Raw genomic sequence first — 22,363 nt, forward strand, 5'->3', positions numbered from 1 at the left:
CAATGAACCCATGCTACACAGACACACTATGCCAACCAAAACCACCATGGTAATTAAGGAATGGAGACAGAGTTGGGGGCATATTCTTTGATACCCTAAAAATACTATACAAAGGGAAGCAAAGAGTTAATGACCACAATCAACATTACTCTCCAGAAAATTACAGGTCAGTCCAGGAGCATGAATGGCATAATTAATGTGTGAGCGGTTTAGATGCTTCTAGCCTCAAAAGTGAAGTTTCCTCCTCCTTTTGTCAACTAATGCAATTTTTTTCTAAATTTAGAGCATGATGCTGTATTGATGCAATTAACTTTATTAATTGAGAACTCAGTGAGATTATACAAGCTGAGTTACTCTCCTATATGTGCATTTGCTGGACGGGGCATTTTTACATACGCATCTTAAAAGAAGGTAAGACCTGACGATCAAGAGTAAACTGCCTCCTGTAATACATTTTGGCAAGCTGAATCTTGTTGTTCAGGCTCACATTCATTCATTAATCAATCCTGCAAATACATGCAAGTAAGTACCTAAACTTTCATAATTAAGACTCCTCTAAGATTATGCGTCTTTTCTTGCTCATGTTCAAAGAAATAGATGGGACAGGACTGCAAACTTCTATTTCAATTTTTAATAAAATGGTTTGTTGGCTGAAAGGGATGATGGTATGTAGGAAATCACTAAACAGCAGTTTGATTTTCTCTCTCTCCTTGAGGTATTTCTACTTCAACAGCCTCCAATAAAATGGAAATATACAAGTTATCTGGAAATCCATAAAAACAGTGTTTGTGATAGGGAAGAAGGAACAAAGAGAAAACTAGCACTATTCCCAAGACGGTTTGTTCATTAAAGAGCTGCAAGAATTAAGCCTGAAGGCACAAAACCTTAAAGGCACACAAACACTGGAGAGCAGCAGCTGCAATATTTATCTTTCACCCCTCTCCCTCTCTAGCCTTTCTAGGTATAAAGCACCAAAGACTGGGATTTTATTGGAGCACATGAAGTAGCACCTAGCTCAGGGGTAAGCAAAATACAGCCTGCGGGCCAGATCCGGCCCAACAACAGATTCAATACGTCCAACACATGGACAGCCACCAAGCAACTGTATATGGCTTGTGGGTAAGCCAGCAGCTCCAGCCACCATGTGGTACTGGGTGGGTGGGTGGCACTGCTTCTGTCCAACAGCATCAGGCATCAGCTGTGGACCTAAGCAGGGCTTCTACTGCACTGGGCAGGCAGCAGCTGTGACACCACTGGCAGGTTCTGCATCAGGGCTCTGGAACCTGCTGGCTGTGCCCACAAGTGATGCTGCTGCCTGCCCAGCTTGCAGCAGCTCCTTTCTGGGTCCACTGCTGATGCTGCAGGTTCCAGGTAAGGGCTCTGCATGGGAGCTTTCACCCTGCTGGGAAGTCAGTGGCATCAGCTATGGATGCTGCTGGCAGGTTCTGCATCCAGGCTCCTGAACCTACCATCAGCATCCACATCCAATGCCCGCCTGCTGCAGTGAACTACAGCTCTGGCAGGTTCTGGAAGGAGGGGGAACAGGAGGAGAAGGGGGATGGGGAGAGAACAGAGAGAAGAGAAGAGCAGAGGAGAAAAGAGGAGACAGAGGAGAAAGAAAAAAAGGGAGACAGAGAAAAAAAGGGGGAGAGATGGATGTGGCCCTCAACAGGTCCCCAAAACTCATTAAGTGTCCTCCAGCTGAAATAATTGCCCACCTCTGACCTAGCCACGCCATTAGTTTGGTGATTGAGAGGGGGCATACAAAGACTCCAAATGTTTATTCTCTATTAAAAATACAAGAATAGGAGGCAGCAGGGATTAATAAATATAGCATCAATGCCACTGCCAAAAAACAACAGGAGCAGCAGCATGCCCCAGCTACCCAGCTGTAACTGTTTAGCAGCAGACTCATTAGGGTGCCATGGCCATGTGCCCTGGGGCTTGGGTTGGGGTTGACTCTAGGGCTGTAGTAATGTTCCAACACCAAGTACCTCCTCATATGACTTCTCCAACAGAGAGACATTGATGCCTTCGGAGGCAAACTCCCGCAGCGGCAGCTGCTGGGTAAGTGCTATTGGCAAAGAATACATAACGTTCTGATGCTATTTAGGATGTTTGCTTCATTTTCTTGTCTAATGTCTCTTTCCCTGCAATTAACAGCTGCCTATGTTTTTAAAAAACAGGTTGCTTACTGCTTTATTGTTCACCTGTAGTATAACACACAATTCCGCCTGATGGAATAGAGCCGCAGGAGGGGGAGTACCCTGTGTAAACATTATTTTGATTACACAAAACAGTAGTCTATTTGCATATTAATCTTGGTCAGGTTCATGAAAAGAGGACAGACAAGATCTGTATTACATTTCAGCTTTAAAAGTGCCTTGATTACTCTAGTTAAATGGTGATATGTATCGGTCACCAATGTGGACCATTTACCAGTGTCTTCCTTTACAGCACAGTGATACAAAGTACAGAGATTTTCCTGGTTGACGCTGAGAACCTTCAACTCTCAACTGAATCAAGGAAAGTCAAGAACCCTAAACACTTAACAGGATCAGGCCCCATGCTTTTACCCTGGCTTTACTCGAATCAAATTTGTGGTGGTTTTAGAAACTTTATAGTTATCATGGCCAAAGATTCGGGCAAAAGAATGAAGGCATCTATCTGTTCAATAGTCAGTTTACTTAACCTGAAAGCGATAAAAATGATGATCATGACAGGATGTAAAATGCATAATTTCCAAAGCCCGCTGTTACAGGCTCATCAGATTTTATATGCATTCTCCATACACTATCTTTTGTGAACAAGCCAAAATCCAGATGCAATTGAAGTAATTTACATGCAAGCATGAAGCTGTCCTCTATCATTGCTAATTATACAGCCTAAAAGATAATTTAAATATTCATATCAAGTTAATTAAGGATTAATGATTGTTCTGCATCCTCTCATCATTTTCATAAACAAATAACTTTTGGGTCAACCATGAACTTAATGCTACACATTCCTACAACAAATCTTGAGTGGTTTGGATAAAAAGACATACCACTTCATCTTCAAATCCTCCAGCCAGCACAAGGGAGTAAGCTCCATCATTACTGCGCCCATGGATTCCACCAACATGAGGCCTGTGAACGCCTGCTTCACTCACCTTGGATAATAAGAGATACAATTTTTAAAATAACTTATTGAAGTAAATATTCATCAATACTCATCTGTAATAATTAAATTCCTGTTTAATGAAGTGGGATTTTAAGAGAGAATGTCTCCATAAATAGGGGTACAAAAACTACCATGGGAAAACAAGGTTTTGTTTGTTTTGAAAGGAAGAAAAGCCAGAGAAAGGGGACTAAAATTCACTCAAGGGAATCTACCAAAAAATGAAAGTATGCAATAAAGTGGATAGGTACCTTGATAACCCACAAGGATTCACTGACAGCAAAAGTCCTAAAGCCATCTGGGATACAACTGACTGTTAATCTGCACCTGGGCAAAACACATCTAATAACTATCTATCTATCTGATTAGGCAGCATTTTGTATTTTATGTGATTACTCAAGATGTGTGTTCACAATGAATCACATTTCTGTGTTACAAGAATTTATTTCCAGAAGTGATACTTTGGAGACTTTTTCCCAAGTCAAAGACAGTTCTAAGCCTTACAACAGTGATGATCTTTGGATGTGTTTGTGCCTATGTCTACGAGTGTGATTTACATGAATAGCATCTTTAAAGGAAATTTAAGGAGTTGTTTGCATTAGAGCCCACAAAAAGGAAGTAAGAAATGGGCTGCCCACAAATTCTTATTTATCCATTATCAGGAACCCATGTATTATAACAGAGATCACTCAAGTTTGTCAAAAAAGAACTTAAGAAAAAAGTTACGTAGAAGAGTTCAAAAGTTTTGTCCTTAAAAATAAGAGAAAGAAACAATATCAATGTGCAGTTATATTTAAAGAAGTGTCTATGTAAAAATGATACTGTAGCAGGATCAAGTTCCAAGGACAGCTGTGATGCCCCCTGGTGACCTCAAGACTCCTGCCTTACTCTGGCTCGCTAGGTACTCTCCACCCCTTTCTCATTCTCTCCTGCCATGCCTTGCTGTTATTATCTGATTTGGAACCAAGGGAGAAGCTGTCCCAGGGTCCCAGAGTAAGCATTCATCTTCCAATGTTCTACAGGTTCCTTATGAACCGCACCTGCCTTAGTTCTGCCTTCAGGCGCTAATTCTGGGCCTCATGGCCTGTCTATACCTTCTAGGACACTAACCATCTTAAATGGCTATTTGTGGCCTCCAGACACCCCTACAGGTGTTACCACTTAGTCATTTCAGAGGGCACTCAGTCCAAGTCCTATATCAGGCTACTCTAGGCCTTTATGTCCGCTTGGCCTTTTCAGCCTTGGCCCTTTTTCCTGGACTCTTCTTGCTTAGGTCCACTGTGCCAGGCCTGGCTTCTGGGCTCCAGTTTCCATCTCGGCAAGCCCTGGTCTTGCCTCTGTAGGGCCATATCTTCACCCATCAAGGGCTGCAGGCCCCTGGCTCTTTCTCTGCTCCTCTTGAGCTTCAGACCTCTGACCCCTAATCCTGATTCTCACCTCTTTCATGCAATGGTTTTTTCCAACATAGGTTCCAACAACCCCTTCCTGATCAACCTATCCACGCACTGAGCCTGACCTCTGGCAGGACTCACCACAAACACATGCCCTTCAGGCATCACCGCGACCTCCAATCTTCCCTGCTAGTCTCTTACTGGTCCTGTGGTGTAACTAAAATTAGAAACACTCTAGCTGCACAACAACATTTAGCTCTTCTGAAAGCTCTCAGTTCCTTATTTTTAGTCTGCAGGGCAGTGGGGGGCCCAGGTAGTCTCTTAGCCACAGTCATCATGGAGTAGCTTTTTCCCTGGCAGCCTGTAGAGTCTGACTGACTCTTGGGCTCAAGCCCCGAGTTAATATGTTGCCTAAGCCCAGCCCCTCTGGGTCATGTGATTTCCCCCCCAGCCACCACAGGTGTTCTCTTTTAGGCTGGCTGGCTGACATCTAGAGCAGCTTATAGCTGCTGAGCGAGAGCTATAGCCCTGCTCCCCGCTACAACTATAGGACACCTAGATCTGCGGTAAGCCCTCTGCTATCCCAAACAATCACTGCCCTATTGTACTACTGCAGAACAGCAAGCTCTGCCATAAGCAGCCCCAGACTAAAGTACCCAGGCAACTTGTTCTTCTACTACTCTTAATGGGCAGATGATCCCAACTGGGGGTATCCCTACTGCTGGTTTTCTCTTAAAGTAACAGGGAGCCTCTGGTATACAGATACCATCTTACTGAACACGGGGCATGGACAGATGAAATAGTTATAACGCTTTAGAATGGGATGGAGAAGGGACTTAATTTACTGAAAAAAACAGTCTTACTGCTTTTACCTCTAATAAACAGCACTAGATGATTTTGCTGAAATCAACTCTGGCTTGTGTGCCATCAGAACTGTTAACAGAGATGTAAATGAATTACTTATTTTATTACTACTTGTGATAATGGCTAAACCAAAGAGAGTAGAACTTGACTCTACAGCACTGCCTGTTAGAAAAGTTGTATAACTTCTTATAAATTTATAAGCAGAGTATATCTGAACTGGAAGTCAATGAAAAATATATACACACAGAACTCTGCAATGCCAGGGTTGTAGCTCAACTTTTCATAGAATAACTGCATTTTGAAGAATTTACTTTAGATCTCTTCACAGAAATATTCTTCAAATATGATGCAATTTTGATAGTCTGTCAAAAAAAGGAAATACTATAATGGAAATTATACTTTTTCAAAACAAGTTTAGAATCATATTACCATAGAGTGGGAAGAGACCTCAAAGGTCATCTAGTCTACATAACCCATGGTCATATCTCAAATGCCAAACTGACTATTCCTAAACCATCCCAGATGCCTCTTTCCAGCCTCTGTTTGAACACCTCCTGTGAAGGCAGTTCTTGCCATATTCCTAAGTAGCCTTTTGTACTGTCCTGCTGGTCCTACAATTAGAAAGTTTTCCTTAAGATTTCTTCTAGAACCAAGAGTTTGCAGTGCTGAGGCTGTGCAGTAGGGCTGTGTGAAGCTTCAGCCCCTGATTCGATTTGACAGAGATTCAGCTCGATTGGGTGGTCGAATCTCTGAATCGAATCAGGAGACCCTTTCATCTCTTCGAATCGAATCAAATCGGAACCCTCCAATTCGATTTGGAAAGATTCAACGATTCAGACAGACACAGCTTTAAATGTTTTTTCTACATACCTACAGGTACCTACAGCTCACAAATGCCGAGACTGTGGGGCAGATGGAGTGTCCCACAGGAGCTCAAGGGGCTCCCCAGCACGCTCGGCAGCAGACCTAGAAGTGGATCAGAAGCAATTCCTGTTCACTTCTGGTCCACCGGGGAGTGCACGAGGGGCCCCCCTGCACCTCCCCTGCTTGGCGACTGGTGCCTCCTGGGTCTAGGGGGGCACCTGGGGTCCCCCTGTGGCTAATCACTGAGCTGAGTGTGGGGGGGCCCCCAGCACACTTGGCAGCAGACCTGGAAGTGAACCAGAAGTACTTCTGGTCCACTTCCAGGTTCACGGCCCACCCCACCCCCCTCCCCTGTGGGATGCTCCATATACTCCACCATCACAGCATTCATGAGCTGCACCTGGTACCTCAAGGTATGTAGAAAAAAAATTTAAAGCTGTGTCTATGTCCAAATAGTTAATCTTCAGATCTGGATTCAGCCAAATTGAATCAGGGACAGTGATCTGAATCAACTAATTGAATCACTGTCTCCAATTCGGGCTGAATCTAAATCCAACTAGAATACGGCCCATTTCGCACACCCCTACTGAGCAGTAAGGGAACTCTTGTGCACACATCTCAGCATGCTCTACAGACTCCCAAGTCAGCCTAGGAACAGATGACAGCAGTGCACAGGGCAGCCCTGATAACCTGCCCCAGACCGATCACGATTAAGTTGTTTCTCCCTGCAGCACAATGTAGGATTGTGAAGGGAGTGTGTTTTACTCTGGAGCAGCAGAGATGCACTGTCTCCTGAGGGTGGGGGAGGAAGGAACAAAGCACCATGGAAATACTGGAGGATTGTGCTGTGGCTTCTTTCAAAAGGGAGTGTGTACAGGCTCTCCTGGGAGTGATCTAACCTTGGTTGTTCTCATTTTTACCTTGAGATCAGCAACTCTCCCAGGAGAAGCTGAACATCTGTCCACAGCCTTAAACTGCTTTTCTAAATTTTAAAGCCATTGACATATGTTCTCCCCTCTGTTTAATGGGAGAATAACAATTCTTCTTTACAACAGCCTTTCAAATATATGAAAATTTATCTTGACACCCCTCCCTCTAGCCTCCTTTTCTTCAAACTAAATATACCATCACGCTATCATCGTATACCTTGCTTTTACATCCCTTGTCAGTCTCCAGTTTCTTGATGTCCTTTGTACAATGCTGTACCCAAAAATGAACCCAATACTTTATCTAAGGCCTGACCAGCAATAAGGAGAGTGGTACATTGAATTGTCACTGAGAAATTTCATGAACTGGACATAAAGCAAAACAAGAAATCCTGCTGTACCAGATTTATGATATGTGGAAGAATTGAGTGTTCAATCAACGGGAAAAAACCTGTGTAGCTGCATTCACTACAGAACAATGGTTCAGGCATTTTCCTGACACTCTTGTTACAATTTGGAAGACGGAATAAAAGGAAGACAGTACATAAAACCAGTAAACCTACAAAGTAAACCTAGTGGTCATTGCTTATAGGCATTCATGAAGTATCAGAACTTGTAAATGTTGTAAATGTACTAAATCAGGGGTGTCAAACATGTCTGGCCCATTGAGCCATATGTGTGGCATTGGGGTGGTATGCAGGTTGGACCAGGCCCACTGATCTGGTGCTGGATCAGGAGTGGGCACCGTGTATAACAGTCCTGCCAGCTACTCTGGGGCTGGTCTGTATGGCCCTAAAACCTTCAAATGCCCTGGGTCTTCAATGGGATTATCAAAATCATACCATGCTGCACAATACTTAAAGATGATACAATGATTGCTCTAAACATCAGTGCTCTTGGAAATTATCTTGAGAATTATCCCTTATTTACATGCCGGGGTCCAGGAGTGGCTGCCGAAATCTATTTCTGCAACTTTATTCAACCATTGAGGCAGGACCAGTAACTATAAACTATAGCTCCAATCTTCCCCAGAACTCTTTATCAATGGGAATCAGAAATCACTGTGGGAAACATCCATGTCAGGAGCCTGACTTTAGCCTCTCTGTAAAAGAACAGCTAAGAGGTACATGTAAATTTCTGACAATATAGGAGAGAACTGTACTAAACATATTACTTGACAGCAAGCTTTTAAGTGGGGGAGTAGGCTGACACTGCTAATTAAAGAACTACTTTGCTTCCTTCTACAATGCAATTCCAAGCTATTTTCCAGCAAAATTCGGGTATGGAAAATTCTTGAAGCACAATGGTAATACTAAAAGAAAGGCAAGCATGTACTAGATGTCATAACCAGGTTGTTGAAACACCTGGAATGTTCTCTATCTGTTCTAGTAGTGAATTAAGCAAGGGAGGGGCAGGGGGGAGAGAAGGAACCTCAGCTGCTAAGGATTTTAACCCCAAGATCTGTGTTGCATTTCTAAATGCAATATTTCTTGTTCTGTCCTACCCCCACACCTCTCTGCTGAAGTAAACAGAAACTCTGCTTCTATTCAGCTGGATTTGAAAGAAATACAATAGAAATATTCTTTGGACCACTGGGTGCAAAATAGGAGACAAAAAATTAGCCCATTTTGAAAACAAGACTAGGAAAAATAAAAATGAACCACTTCTGATAGCCACAGAATTCCTTAATGTTAAATGAAGCACAGGAAAAACTACACTATCACTAAAGGTACTTATGTTGATTATCAGTATATCTCACTGGAAAGAGATGTATGCAACACTATAGTAAAAGCTAAATCTTTTTTAAGTTTATTCCTATGGGACACTAGATTTTTCTCTCTCAAGAACCTGAGTTCTAAAGCTAAATTCTGTCCTAATATGTGGGTCCCCTTAAAAAGTTAATTCTATTTTTAAAGGTATTACCAATTCTATTTATTGAATATTTAAAGTATGCAATACCTCAAAAGTAGATGAACTTAAATAAACTATAATTATTCTAAGCCAAGCATCAGAAACTAAAATCATTTTTACAACCAAAACACCCCATGATCTTTGTTTTCTTGGATTTTACTTGCTTCAATTCTAACACATACCTGAACTCTGAATTTCCAGGTTGTTCCAACAGGAACACCAGGTATAGGTCCATAGTGATTAGAAGGAACAATAGTGCATTCCTTGGTGCGCCCAACACAGGCCATACCCTAAAATCAGAACAAACAGAAAATATTAATTTTAGGATCTTCAAGTTTTTAGGAAAAGTATAATGTGAACAAGGTTTTCTTGTCATTAAAAGGACATTTTTAAAACTAGATTGATTAAAAAATTCTTAACAATTTTAAGTGCAATCTAATGTTTATGATTTAATTTACAATCCTTGTCTGTAAGTCATCCTTAAAAAATAGTTTTAACTTCTTGAAGACAATGTGCAAAATTCAGTATTGTTTTACAAAAAGTATAATTTCAACAATTAATGTATAAATTCTGCCTACTTTCTGGCATATAATACAATACTAAATTATGCACAATAAAGATATATGCCTGGTTACAGGTGGAGCATATACATACACACACAATGTAGTATTTTTTTCCTAAATATACTCTACCTTGCCCCAGTCTCTCTGGCTCTCAGTACTGGCAGATGGCATCTTTGCTTTCTTTTTACTCTGTTTGAGTTTTTCCCCAGCCTTTACAACTTCATTAGAATCATTTTTGCAGGAAGGACAATACCTTAAAAAAAAAAAAAAAAAAAAAAAAAAAAAAATTGACAGATTTTGAATTGCTCAATATAATGGCAATATATTTTATATAGCTAGAATGGTGTTGACTTTCCAACTTAACTGAACATTTTCAAACTAGTATTCTGAACTGAGGAAATAAACCTAACAAATATCAGCAACCTCCAAAATAATCCTAATAATAATATTATAATAACGTTCTATACTTATATTGTATCTTTTATCTTAGAGTCTCAAAATACTTGATGAATCGTTTATTTTCTCTCAATCATTTCCAGATCACACCAGTCTAATTTACAAGTAAAATTTTCATCTGACAGCTATGCAAAATCAACTTGAAATCTGACAGTCAGGCTAGATTTACTTTTTGCATATCACCAGTAATTAAAATTCTGTAAGCCAAATTCCACTTTCAGTTCAAAACTGTACCATCTCTTTTAGTCTTCCACAGGGATAACAGAGTGTAACAGAAGGAAGACTTGGCTTTGAGACTGAATCATAATTAATAGCTCTGCAAGACTCTAGCTTTCCCCTAGCTATTGGTACTGCAAAATAAGGTGTAAAAACACCTTTTTAAACATATGGAGGAGGTCTGCTGAATGAGAAGCTGCCATTTTCACTTTTCTGCCATAATCACACTAAGTAATAGTGGCATCACCCTATATAATAAACCTATTACATACAACTGAGGCACAAAGATAAATGAGTTTCCTCAAATTTGTAACAGTGATGCAAATACCAGTTAGAAATCTCCACTCCCCATATAGATGCATTTATGAGAAAACCAGTCTTCCAGATTTCTGTCAGCAAGCAGAAGTGACAGAAATGACTGCAAAAGTTTCCTTTAAAACTCTCTAATTCCTGTTTTTAAGTCACAAATAATTTTATTTTGGGTTGAAAATGTTCAGAATAAATAGTGTCCAAAAGTGGACACTTCTACTCCATTCATTAAAAAATACACAGTTCAGCCACTTACGAGTCAACAACTGTAAAACAATGTTTCCTACATGAAACACTTCAAGCCCGCTCCAGCCAGAAAATGGGCACTCTACATCTAATCCGAAGTCCAGTACTTAAGTAAATGAGCAGCCCCACTGAATTGGAACATGTAGTGGAAACAGAGGCAATCAGACTGTTCCTTTGCCTTAAGTAAAGCAAATGATTAAGCACTTTGCTGCATCATGCCAGAGTGCTCTCCACCTTTCACTATCAAGCAATTCCTTCCAGGGCCTGGAGTCTTCCATTGAAAATTGGTGTGGATTTGACCTAGTTAGCAGTCTTTTAAGTCGCATGCCATGCATAGTACAGTACACTTCGTACTCCACCTTTGGCTACGCTTCTAAAGCAAGCAGCTAAGGAAAGTTGTACTGTATGTATGCTAGTTTCTGTCAACTGACATAGTCCTTAAGTTGTATAAAGAAAAGCTGTGTGATTTGCTAAAAATGCTCATACTACAATACATGAATGTTGATGAACAAACTCTATGAAAAACAGAAGAAGTTTAAGGGCAACTCCATGCTACATTAACCTCAAGTTGCAAAACCCACATCAGCTTCAATGGGGCATGATTTGACCCAAAATCAATAAAGATACCAATTAGGACAACAAAATAAAAAGACATGAAAATACCAGTCTGCAGGCACCCTTCTAAAGTTTTAATGAAAACTTAGGTTATATGAATGATGTTGTATTGTGCTATCTGAAGAACAGAATGCAATAATCATAATGAAAAATACTGCGCCATAATGCAAACTCACAAGAGGGCACATTTAACTATGGCAGTTCCTGCTTTATGACTGCTTAGCCATGCACTCTTAATGTTTCCTTAACTGAGTTTTTGTATGGAATATTAAATACTGTTTAGCATATAAATAGTGACATTAATTTGTATGAGAATGCCCTATCAGCATGTCCCAAAGTACAGCCTGGGAACCAAGGGGTTGACCACCTTTAAATTAACAACATTTAAAAATGAAAACTTCTTCTATTTCAAAATAAATGAAAATCTGGTAGCCAATCATACTGTGCAGTTACCCTAAGCTAGCAAGCAAGGAGAGAAGAAAAAAAAGGAGCTGTCCTTCCTCAATATTCCTGTGTTGGCACATTACTACACAGTTGCAGTCCTTTTACACACAAATGAACAACAGGGCTGCACAAGGCTAGCGCTACAAAGCAACCCAAAAAGGGACTACGAAAGAGGCAAGACCACATGGTACATTTCCCCCAACTTGGCTTTATCTATTTCTCCTTATTATTAAATCACAGAACCCAAATGACTATAAATGCAAATGAAATAAAAATCAAACACACAAAAGCAATTTACATATTTTATCAGTAACTGAAGTTCTGTGAGATGTTTTAACAGCATGGATTCAACTTCTGTATGCATAAGTTCAAAATCCTTGGCCAGAGTTATCTATGGAGAACTTCACGTACCCTAAATGCTTTTGGTCTCTCAGGGCATGGAAAAAACCCCCAGTGCTTTATTTTCAGCTCAGCACACTCCCGCACTGAGCACAGCATATTCCCAGAAGAGGAACTGTGTCAGTTTGATCCAGCTTGCCCAGTGTTTATATAGCTTACGCACTTCAGCAGGGCTTTATACAATATAAACCAATGTATCAGTGCACATCTAATTTCACCCTTTGATTAAACTTGGCATTAGACATGGAGTCAATCTAAGATGTAAGGTTTTTACAAGAATAGGTCTCATGTTCAGGAACGCTCAAGAACTAAAGCAGAGTCTATGTGCAACTACTGAACTTGATTCCAAGCCTCATACATTATGCCACTGCAAATGGAGGGACTGCATCCTAATTTACTGACATACTGATGAACTTCAGATGTGCCCAAGCGTCTTGGGTGGGCATAATGAGTATTTTTTATTTTCAGGGTCCAAAGAAATTCTTAGGTAGTAAACTAATGGTATGGGCACATGATCAAGTTCCCATAACATAGAGAGTGACTTTACAGCACTGGCTACTCTACAGTAATTTCATATACTTCATATACTTTTACCCCACAGTAACACAGTTTAACCATCAATGAAGTTGGGTAAATTAACCTAGTAATTACTGAATGGTAAGTGCACGCATGTTGGTAGGTTCCATGGAATAATTTACAAGCTATAAAGTCACATTCTAACCTAATTTGTCCACATGACCATACTTAGTGAAATTTGCCTAAGAGCTTTGGCCATATGTAAATTGCTCAAGCAGCACTGAGAAGACACCACTGGACAAGAAAGCCTTCTCTATTTTCTACAGACAAGGGGCTGATTAGATCTTGGATGCAGATCTAGACTAAGAGACAATGCTGGTTAAACTGCAAACCTGCACACCCATACACATGCTAGTGTGGATTACATACAAACAATATTTAAATATGTATTCCATTTGCTTCTTCCACCTCTCAAAATGTTTAGTATGTTGAAAATATTTTTAAAACAGTGTTCAAAGTCAATAGATTCTTCAATGAGATCAAAATCATCAATGCCAGATATTGAAATATGAAAAGTTCACAGAAATATGGCTGCCACATTTTGGCTTGATCAAGTGCGTCTCTGGGTAGATTTATGTAAAGTTAGAACAAAATACAAATATGGAAGTCTAAATTAAATATTTTAAGCAAGCCTCAACCCCTAAATCAGACAGAAAGGTAAATATAAGCAGAGTGTGAGGCCCCAGTGGTATGGTGGCCTGTGTGGAAGTGCTTCTTAGGCAGCAGATTAAATAATATCATCAGGAATGTGCATCAAACAATTCTGCTAATTAGCTGACCAGCTTAGAACAAGCTTTTACAAATGACTTCGGAGACCCAGTGATTTATTTCCACAGAATACTGCAACTTCCACAGGTGTTTCTTTAATATTTTTTTTTAGTTCAATTTAGTACTGCCACTGAAATTACTCACATGAATAACTGCCTGTAAGACTGGGTCCCTAAAAGTTTACTGGTGCATATGCAATGGAATACATTTTGTATGAAGATTCAATTTGTGAACTGCTTAAAAGACTGATGAAGTGATTAATATACGTTATGGTCATAGTAAAGATATAAATACCTGTAAATACAGTCACAGATAATGTTGTAATAGATGTTCTTAAGTAATTTACTGACCTATCAATAATGCTGAACTACTTAACAAGTCTTTATTAACTATGTATAAATGGAGCCTTAATATCAACTAAGTGTAATTAACGGTTTATTATAAAACTGTGTAATAACTGTGCATTGCAAAATGAAAAATATACACCAGTATCATAATATACCTTCACTATTCTCTATAATCAGGATGTTTTTGTGTCTCTCTGAAGTTTCAAATGATTAAAAAGGTAGCTTGTACAAAGTGGGATTATGCATAAAAGTAAATCATCTTTGTATATTTACCAGTCCTCATCTTCTGGTATTTTGCTTAAAGGTGGATTCAGGCAGTATATATGATAAGCCATATTACATTCATCACACAGAAGTTGCATGTGAGCATCCTGTTTTCCACCACACAGATAACAGGAGCAAAAACGGCATTCCTTATCTGGATCTGCCCTGCAGTGCTTGCACTCGGGGCCACTCTTCCCTGTCAAAACAAATTAGAGAAAGCCAAGTCTTAGAAATGATTCCACATTTATACACATGCCAGCAGGGGGAAGGACAGTTTGTGTGTGGAGAGCTAATGTGGTATAAATACTGTGGGTCCAGGAAATTTCCTACTTCCAAAAAGTCTCTCACCTAAGAGAGACCAAGCATAATGGCCACTGGTGAAAACCATTCCCTTACATAGCTAAACATATAGTAATACCAAATCTAAGAAGCTAATGCCAGTATCAACTTATGACCTTCTCTTTAAGACTTACAAAACAGTGATTATTTGCCACTCCAGGCACAGTCTGCTCAACCATGCTTTTTGCCACTAGCACGATGGAAAAACAAAAGTTAGGTTTACCTGTCCGTCAAAAATAGGCTTTACTCCCCAAAATCTTGACAATTCCTGTTGATTTCAATGGAAGCCTACCAATATGGAACATATTACAAGCTATGGATCAATACCTCATTTCAATACAAACAGGTTGAAAAATTGAACTTTAGTCAGGGTCAATTTTGGTATAAAACTAGGAAAAATATTTACAGGGATGCCATATAAAACAGAAATTAAAACTTAATTTTAATCTATATCATACAACACATACCTCTCTCCCTGCTCCTCCCCTCCCAAATTAGCTGCAGGAAATTGAGCTGAGCATCTTAAACATGGAAACATAGGGAGCAGAGGGGCAATTTCTGTGGCAGTCAAACTGCCAGGGCCCCTCCTCGAGCGAGGTGGGCAGACAGCAACACCTACCAAGTCCGCTTGAGGAGAGAGGCCGGGCAGTTCTGCTTAGCCAACAGCACCAGCTGAGGGCTCAATCCTACTGGAGCTGAACTGCCTGCCTGCCAGCGTGGACACGCATCCTGGAGCTAGGTTAGGAGAACAGACACAGGCTTTTGTTCCCCTCTACTGTAGCTGCCTGTGTTTTCACTATGAAAATACCGTACTTACTCATATTTTCAAGGAAAGATTTTTTTCTCTTCATTCCACCTTCCAAAAACAAGATGCATATCTTATACACAGGCATATGGTATGTATGGCATCTGTATGGCAAATTCAGAGTCATTTTCATATAAATCTGAGAGACACTGGGAGCTTTGCTTTTATCCTGAGACTAGAGCAAGTTTTTTCCCCCTCAGTTACAATACCAAGTGAAAGAATATGTTTAACCATGTCTGCCTATCCTAATTAAAACATTTGGATCAGCTTTTTGCAATATCTGCCTGTATTGCTGTTTTTGTGTAACACTATGAACTCAAACCTACATGTTTTTATACGCAGGAAGTTTTTTCCTATGGGAAAATGGTGTTTCTACAATCAAGTATTTGACAATCTGAATCAAAGGGTTTACCCCTGGTGTTTGTATACAAAATGACAACCCATCAACTTCCAAGATTTTTCCTCCCAGTCCAGGAACACTCTGTCTTATAGACAGGCTCACATATTTTCACCATAATTCTTCCTTAATTTTTAAATATACTCATGAAAACAACTTCCATTACATAACAGTAACAGACCTATGAACAATAAATTACAACTCAAGTAAAAAAAAACAACCAAACAAACCCTCTGTTAACAGGTAATCAGTTATCAATATTAACATATAAAAGCCTGAAAGTATTTAAGTTTGTCAGTTTTTTTTTAATATCAGAAACCAAATTTATAGATAGTGGAAAACACTTTCTTTCCAGGAAGTGTGCTACCTGCCTGGAGCCTGAATTCAGGATGTCACAGAGAGTCTGCCAAAATTCATCCATCCTTTAGACCACTACCATTTCCTCCTTGTCCATGTAGGCTCCAACTATCCTGCCAAGATTGACACTGACCAGATCAGAGGTGACGATGAGGCTCTTGGCAGGAGGATTAAGGAGCCTGGAGCACAAGTGGTGTTCTCACAGATGCTTCCTGTGGAGGGCAGGGATCCAGGCAGAGACCATCGTATCTTGGAAGTGAACATGTGGCTGAGACAGGTGTCAACGTGAAGGCAACAGGAAGATGTTTTTGGGAGGAAGACTGCTATCAAGAGATGGGATCCATCTGATGAGAATGGAGAACAGCATCTTTGGGCATCATCTGGCCAAACTAGTAAGGAGGGCTTTAAACTAGGTTCCATGGGGGATGGTTTCATAGTATCATAGTAGCTAGGGTCAGGAGGGACCTGAACAGATCATCTAGCCTGACCCCCTGCCACAGGCAAGAATGAATGCTGGGTTCACAAGACCCCAGACAGGTGATCATCCAACCTCCTCTTGAATTTGCCCAAGGTAGGGACGAGGACCACTTACCTGGGAAGTTGGTTCCAGATTTTGGCCACCCTAACTGTAAAATATTGCCTTCTGATCTCTAACCTAAACCTATTCTCCATCAGCTTATTACCATTGTTCCTTGTCACCCCAGGTGGTGCTGGGGAGAAAAGGGCTCTACCTATTTGCTCTTGATCTCCCCTGATGAGTTTGTAGGCAGCCACCAGGTCCCCCCTCAGCCTCCTCTTGCTGAGGCTGAACAGGTTCAGGTCCCTCAGTCTCTCCTCATAGGGCCTGTCCTGCTGCCCTCTCACCAAGGGGGTGGCCGTCCTCTGAACCCTCTCCAGGCTGGCCACATCCCTTTTGAAGGGTGGCGCCCAGTACTGGATGCAGTACTCCAACTGCGGCCTGACCAAAGTCGCATAGAGGGAGAGTATCACCTCTCTGGACCGGCCTGAGATGCACCTTTGGATGCATGACAAGGTACGGGTAGCCTTGTTGGATGCGATCTGGCAGTGGCGGCTCATGTTCATCTTGGAGATCAAAATCCCCCAGCAACAGAGCACGCAGTCCAGAGGGGAAAGAACTTGAAGCAATTCAACTTTGGAGAGGGCCAGAGGACTGCAAGAAGGACTGACCTGATCCGGCCCTCAGACTACTATCCCATGGTCCTCATCCATGTGGGAACCAATGACGCGGCCAGGAGTAGTCCCGACCATGTCATGGGTGACTACAGGGTTCTGGGGGCCAGGCTTAGGGAGACAGGGGCGCAGGTGGTCTTCTCGTCCATTCTCCTGGTCAGAGGTCACAGTAGGCATTCACAGCGCCTGCATCAGAGAGGTCAACCTGCGGCTCAGGAGTTGGTGCCATAGTGCAGGATTTGGCTTTCTGGACCACGACCCACACTTCCTGACAAGGGACTTCCTGGGGCACGATGGACTTCACCTCTCAGTGAAAGGTAAAAGTCTTTTCTCCAACAGGTTGGCTGATCTCCTATGTCGGGCTTTAAACTAGCTCAGACCGGGGACAGGGAGGCAGAAGAAGGAGAACATCGGGTACCTGCAATCCATGGGACGTCCAGCAGTACAGCACAGGTAAGCAATAAGGGGCCCATTGGGCATCAGAGCCGGGGGGCAACAAAAGGCGCCAGTCACAGGGCTCAGGTGCCTATACACTAATGATAGGAGCATGGGGAACAAGCAGGATGAACTAGCACTCCTGCTTGCAGAAAACACTTACAACTTAGTGGGGCTAACAGAAACCTTGTGGGACTCCACCCACGACTGGGCGGTACACATTGAGGGCTATAAGCTGTACAGAAAGGACAGAGTGGGGAGGAGAGGGGGACGGGTTGTGCTCTATGTCAAGGAGCGTTATACAATCGACCCTTATAAAAATGGAATCGGAGGAGGAGAAAGTAGGATTGTGGGTTAGGATACATGGAGGTCAAGGGGAAAGGGATTTGGTGGTAGGGGTCTGCTACAGACCCCCACACCAAGGGGAAGAACTAGATTTGGAACTCCTGAGGCAGCTCTTGGAGACCATAAAGACTAGGGACGCGGTAGTCATGAGGGACCTAAACTACCCTGACATCTGCTGGGAAACACAGATAGCAAATTCCCACCGTTCACACAGGTTCCTATCCTGTGTACAGGACCTCCTGACACAGGAGGTACATGGTCCCACTAGGGGGAATGTCTTACTGGACCTGGTATTGGCAACATGCGATGAGATGACGTGGTAGGGGACCTACAGATCAGTGGTCACCAAATAATAGAATTCATCGTAAGGCACAGAGCAGGTAAGGTAACTAGTAGGGTGGAAGTGCTAGACTTTAGGAAGGCTGACTTCAGCAAACTCAGGCGTTTAGTCAATGACGCACCGCAGAGTAAGAGATTTGGGAAGATGGGAGCCCAGGAAGGGTGGTTGTGCCTTAAGGAAGTGATCCTTTGGGCACAGAGGGAGATGATCTTGATGCAGGGGAAAAGGGCCAAGAGGCTTCCTTGGCTGACCAGAGAAATTCAGAGCATCCTAAGGGCAAAAAGGGGAGCATATAAGCAGTGGAAACAGGGAGAGATTACTAAAGAGGAGTATACCTCCTCAGCTCGCAGTTGTAGGGAGGCAGTTAGAAAGGCCAAAGCTACCATGGAGCTGAGGATGGCATCCCAAGTTAAGGATAACAAAAAATTGTTCTTCAGATATATAGGGAGTAAAAGGAAGGACCAGGGCAGTATAGGACCACCACTGAACGGGCAAAAGCAATTGGTGACAGACAGTGGGGACAAGGCTGAACTCCTCAATGAATTCTTTGCCTCAGTGTTCCTAAACAAGGGGCTAAACAAGTCTCACAATGAGATTGTAGACAGACAACAGCAGGGCACCAGACTACCAAGCGTTGACCCTGAGATGTTGCAGAGTCACTTGGAAGGACTGGATGCGTTTAAGTCAGCAGGCCTGGATGAGCTCCATCCAAGGGTACGGAAGGCACTGGCCGATGTCACTGCACAGCCACTGGCAAGAATATTTGAGCACTCGTGGCACACGGGACCAGTCCCAGAGGACTGAAAAAGGGCCAATGTGGTCCCTATTTTCAAGAAGGGGAGGAGGGAGAATCCAGGCAACTATAGGCCAGTCAGTCTCACCTCTATCCTTGGCAAAGTCTTTGAAAAGATTATTAAGGCTCATATATGTGAGAACCCAGCCGGAAAAATTATGCTGAGGGGAAACCAGCACGGGTTTGTAGCAGGTAGATCTTGCCTGACTAATCTAGTCTTTTTACGACCAGGTTACAAAACACCTGGACGCAGGAGTAGGGGTTGACATCGTCTACTTAAGACTTCAGGAAGGCCTTCGATACGGTACCCCACCCCATACTGGTGAACAAGTTAAGAGGCTGTGACTTGGATGATTACACAGTCTGGTGGGTGGCAAATTGGCTAGAGGAGTCGTACCCAGAGAGTGGTGGTGGATGGGTCGGTATCCACCTGGAAGGATGTGAGCAGTGGGGTCCCATAGGGCTCGGTCCTTGGACCAATACTCTTCAATGTCTTCATCAATGACTTAGATGAGCAAGTGAAGTGTACTCTGTCCAAGTTTACAGATGATACAAAACTGTGGGGAGAAGTGGACACATCAGAGGGCAAGGAACAACTACAGGCACCTGGACAGGTTGGACAAATGGGCAGAAAACAACAGAATGCAATTTAACAAGGAGAAATGCGAAGTGCTGCACCTAGGGAGGAAAAATGTCCAGCATACCTACTGCCTAGGAAATGACCGGCTTGGTGGCACGGAAGCAGAAAGGGATCTTGGAGTCCTAGTGGACTTCAAGATGAACATGAGTCGGCAGTGTGACGAAGTCATCAGAAAAGCTAACTGCACTTTATCATGCATCAGCAGATGCATGACAAACAGAACCACGGAGGTGATACTTCCCCTCTATTGGACACTGGTCAGATCGCAGTAGGAATACTGCGTCCAGTTTTGGGCGCCACACTTCAAGAGGGATATGGATAACCTGGAGAGGGTCCAGAGAAGGGCCACTCGTATGGTTAAAGGCTTGCAGGCCAAGCCCTACGAGGAGAGACTAGGGTACCTGGACCTCTTCAACCTCCGCAAGAGAAGGTTGAGGCGACCTTGTGGCTGCCTATAAATTCATCATGGGGGCGCAGAAGGGAATTGGTGAGGCTCTACTCACCAAGGTGTTCCTGGGGGTTACAAGAAATAAATGGCCATAAGCTAGCAGAGAGCAGATTTAGACTGGACATTAGGAAGAACTTCTTCATAGTTAGAGTGTAGAAAAATCGGAATGGGCTCCCAAGGGAGGTGGTGCTCTCCCCTACCCTGGGGGCCTTCAAGAGGAGGTTAGACGGACATCTGGCTAGGGACATCTGAACCCAGCACTCTTTCCTGCCTACGCAGGGGGTCGGACTCGATGATCTATTGAGGTTCCTTATGACCCTAACATCTATGAATCTAAATGGTGCAAAAGGGAAGAGAGGAGGTCAAAATGCATAATACATCCATTGTATTCATACAAATGTGAGAAATATAGGGAATAAACAAAATGAGTTAGAAGTTGCAGCCTCTAAAACGATCTACAATCTCATTAGTATCACCAAGACCTGATGGGACAGATCTTATGACTGAAACGTCAACATGGAGGGTTGCACTCTGTTTCAGGACAGGGCTGGGAAAAAAGGTAATGGTGTTGCCTTGTATGTCAGGAACACATACACTTGTTCTCTGGTTCAGGAGGAGGAAGGCAGCAAAGAAGAATGCATTTAGGTGAAGATGAAAGGTGAAAAATGCAGCACCAGCATAATGGTGAGGATTTATTACAGACCACCTAATCAAGAAGAGGTGGGTGAGGCACTCTTCAAGCAGGTGACAAATCTATCCAAAAGCTATGGGGACGGTATTGATGGGAGACTTTAGTTTTCCAGACATTTGACAACAGGTGGATGTTCTTGGGAGCAGCACTGCTCCCAAAAGCAGTCAAATGCAACCAAACAAATAACATGTCAAGCCAGTTCCTAACTTATGTGGAGGACAACTTTCCATTCCAGAAAGTTCCTTGTGTTGACAAACAGGGAAAAACTGGTGGAGGATGTGAAAGTGATGTACCCATCACTTTCACTTGGGGGGAAGTGATCATGATACAACAGAATCCCAGATCCTGAGACAGGGAAGCAAAGCAAAACAGGACGCTAGATTTAAAAAAGGTAAATTTCATCCACCTCAAGGAGCTAATAGGCATGGTGTCATAAACGAATAGACTGAGGGATAAAAGCACGCAGGAGCTTCTAAGGGGCACAGTATTGGAAGCCCAAAAAGAAACAGTCCTGACACAATGGAAGCACAAGAAGAATGGCAAGAGACCTATGTGGCTGCACAAGGAACTTCTAAAAGGTCGATATGGTGCCCCTCTTCAAAAAAGGCAAGAAGGAGGACCTGAGAACCGCAGAATGGTTAGCCTCACCTCAATACCTGGGAAGTTACTGGAGCATATCCTAAAGAAGGCCATTTGTAAGCATCTGGAGGAAAAAAGGCTGATCACGAGCAGCCAGCGGTTTTATGAAAAATAAATGTTAGACAAACCTGTTCTCCTTCTTTGACAAAGTAACTACTTAGGTGAATTAAGAGAATGCTGTAGATATAATGTATCTAGACTTCAGCAAGGCTTCTGGCAAGGTCCCACATGACCTTCTAATTAATAAAATGGAGAAACGTGGGCTAAGTAAAACTACTACAGGGTGGATAGATAACTGGCTCAACAGCCACAAGCAAAGGGTAATTATTAATGGGTCCATGGCAGAATGTGGAGAGGTTCTGAGTGGAGTGGTAGAGGTCTGTCCTGGACCCAGTGCTGTTCAACGTGTTTATTAATGATTTACAAGCTTCTTGAGTAAGTTTGCGGGCGAGACAAAACTGAGAGAGACTGCAAACATGTTGGAGGATGTGTTCAAAAAAATCTTGACAGATCGGAAAGCTGGGCTAGAGCTAACAGGATGAAGTTCAGTGTGGACAAATGCAAAGTGCTACACCTCGGAAGGAATAATCAAAACCACAAGTATAAAATGGGTGACATCTGACTG

General features: G+C 42.4%; 1 protein-coding gene across 5 annotated transcripts in view; it reads right to left on the reverse strand.

The window, feature by feature from the left end:
• The window catches only part of UHRF2 (ubiquitin like with PHD and ring finger domains 2), a 164,013-nt gene that overhangs the window by 42,867 nt on the left and 98,783 nt on the right, over positions 1-22,363 (reverse strand). For all 5 annotated transcript variants that reach the window (XM_019478012.2, XM_019478011.2, XM_006268899.4 and 2 more), the window contains 4 exons: positions 14,328-14,514; positions 9,808-9,931; positions 9,298-9,405; positions 3,047-3,151 (listed from right to left, as the gene is read on the reverse strand). In XM_019478012.2, coding sequence (XP_019333557.1) covers positions 3,047-3,151; positions 9,298-9,405; positions 9,808-9,931; positions 14,328-14,514 — 524 coding nt within the window. The remainder of the gene's footprint in view (positions 1-3,046; positions 3,152-9,297; positions 9,406-9,807; positions 9,932-14,327; positions 14,515-22,363) is intronic.

The sequence above is a fragment of the Alligator mississippiensis genome, chromosome 3 (assembly GCF_030867095.1).
Source record: "Alligator mississippiensis isolate rAllMis1 chromosome 3, rAllMis1, whole genome shotgun sequence".
NCBI lineage: Eukaryota > Metazoa > Chordata > Crocodylia > Alligatoridae > Alligator > Alligator mississippiensis.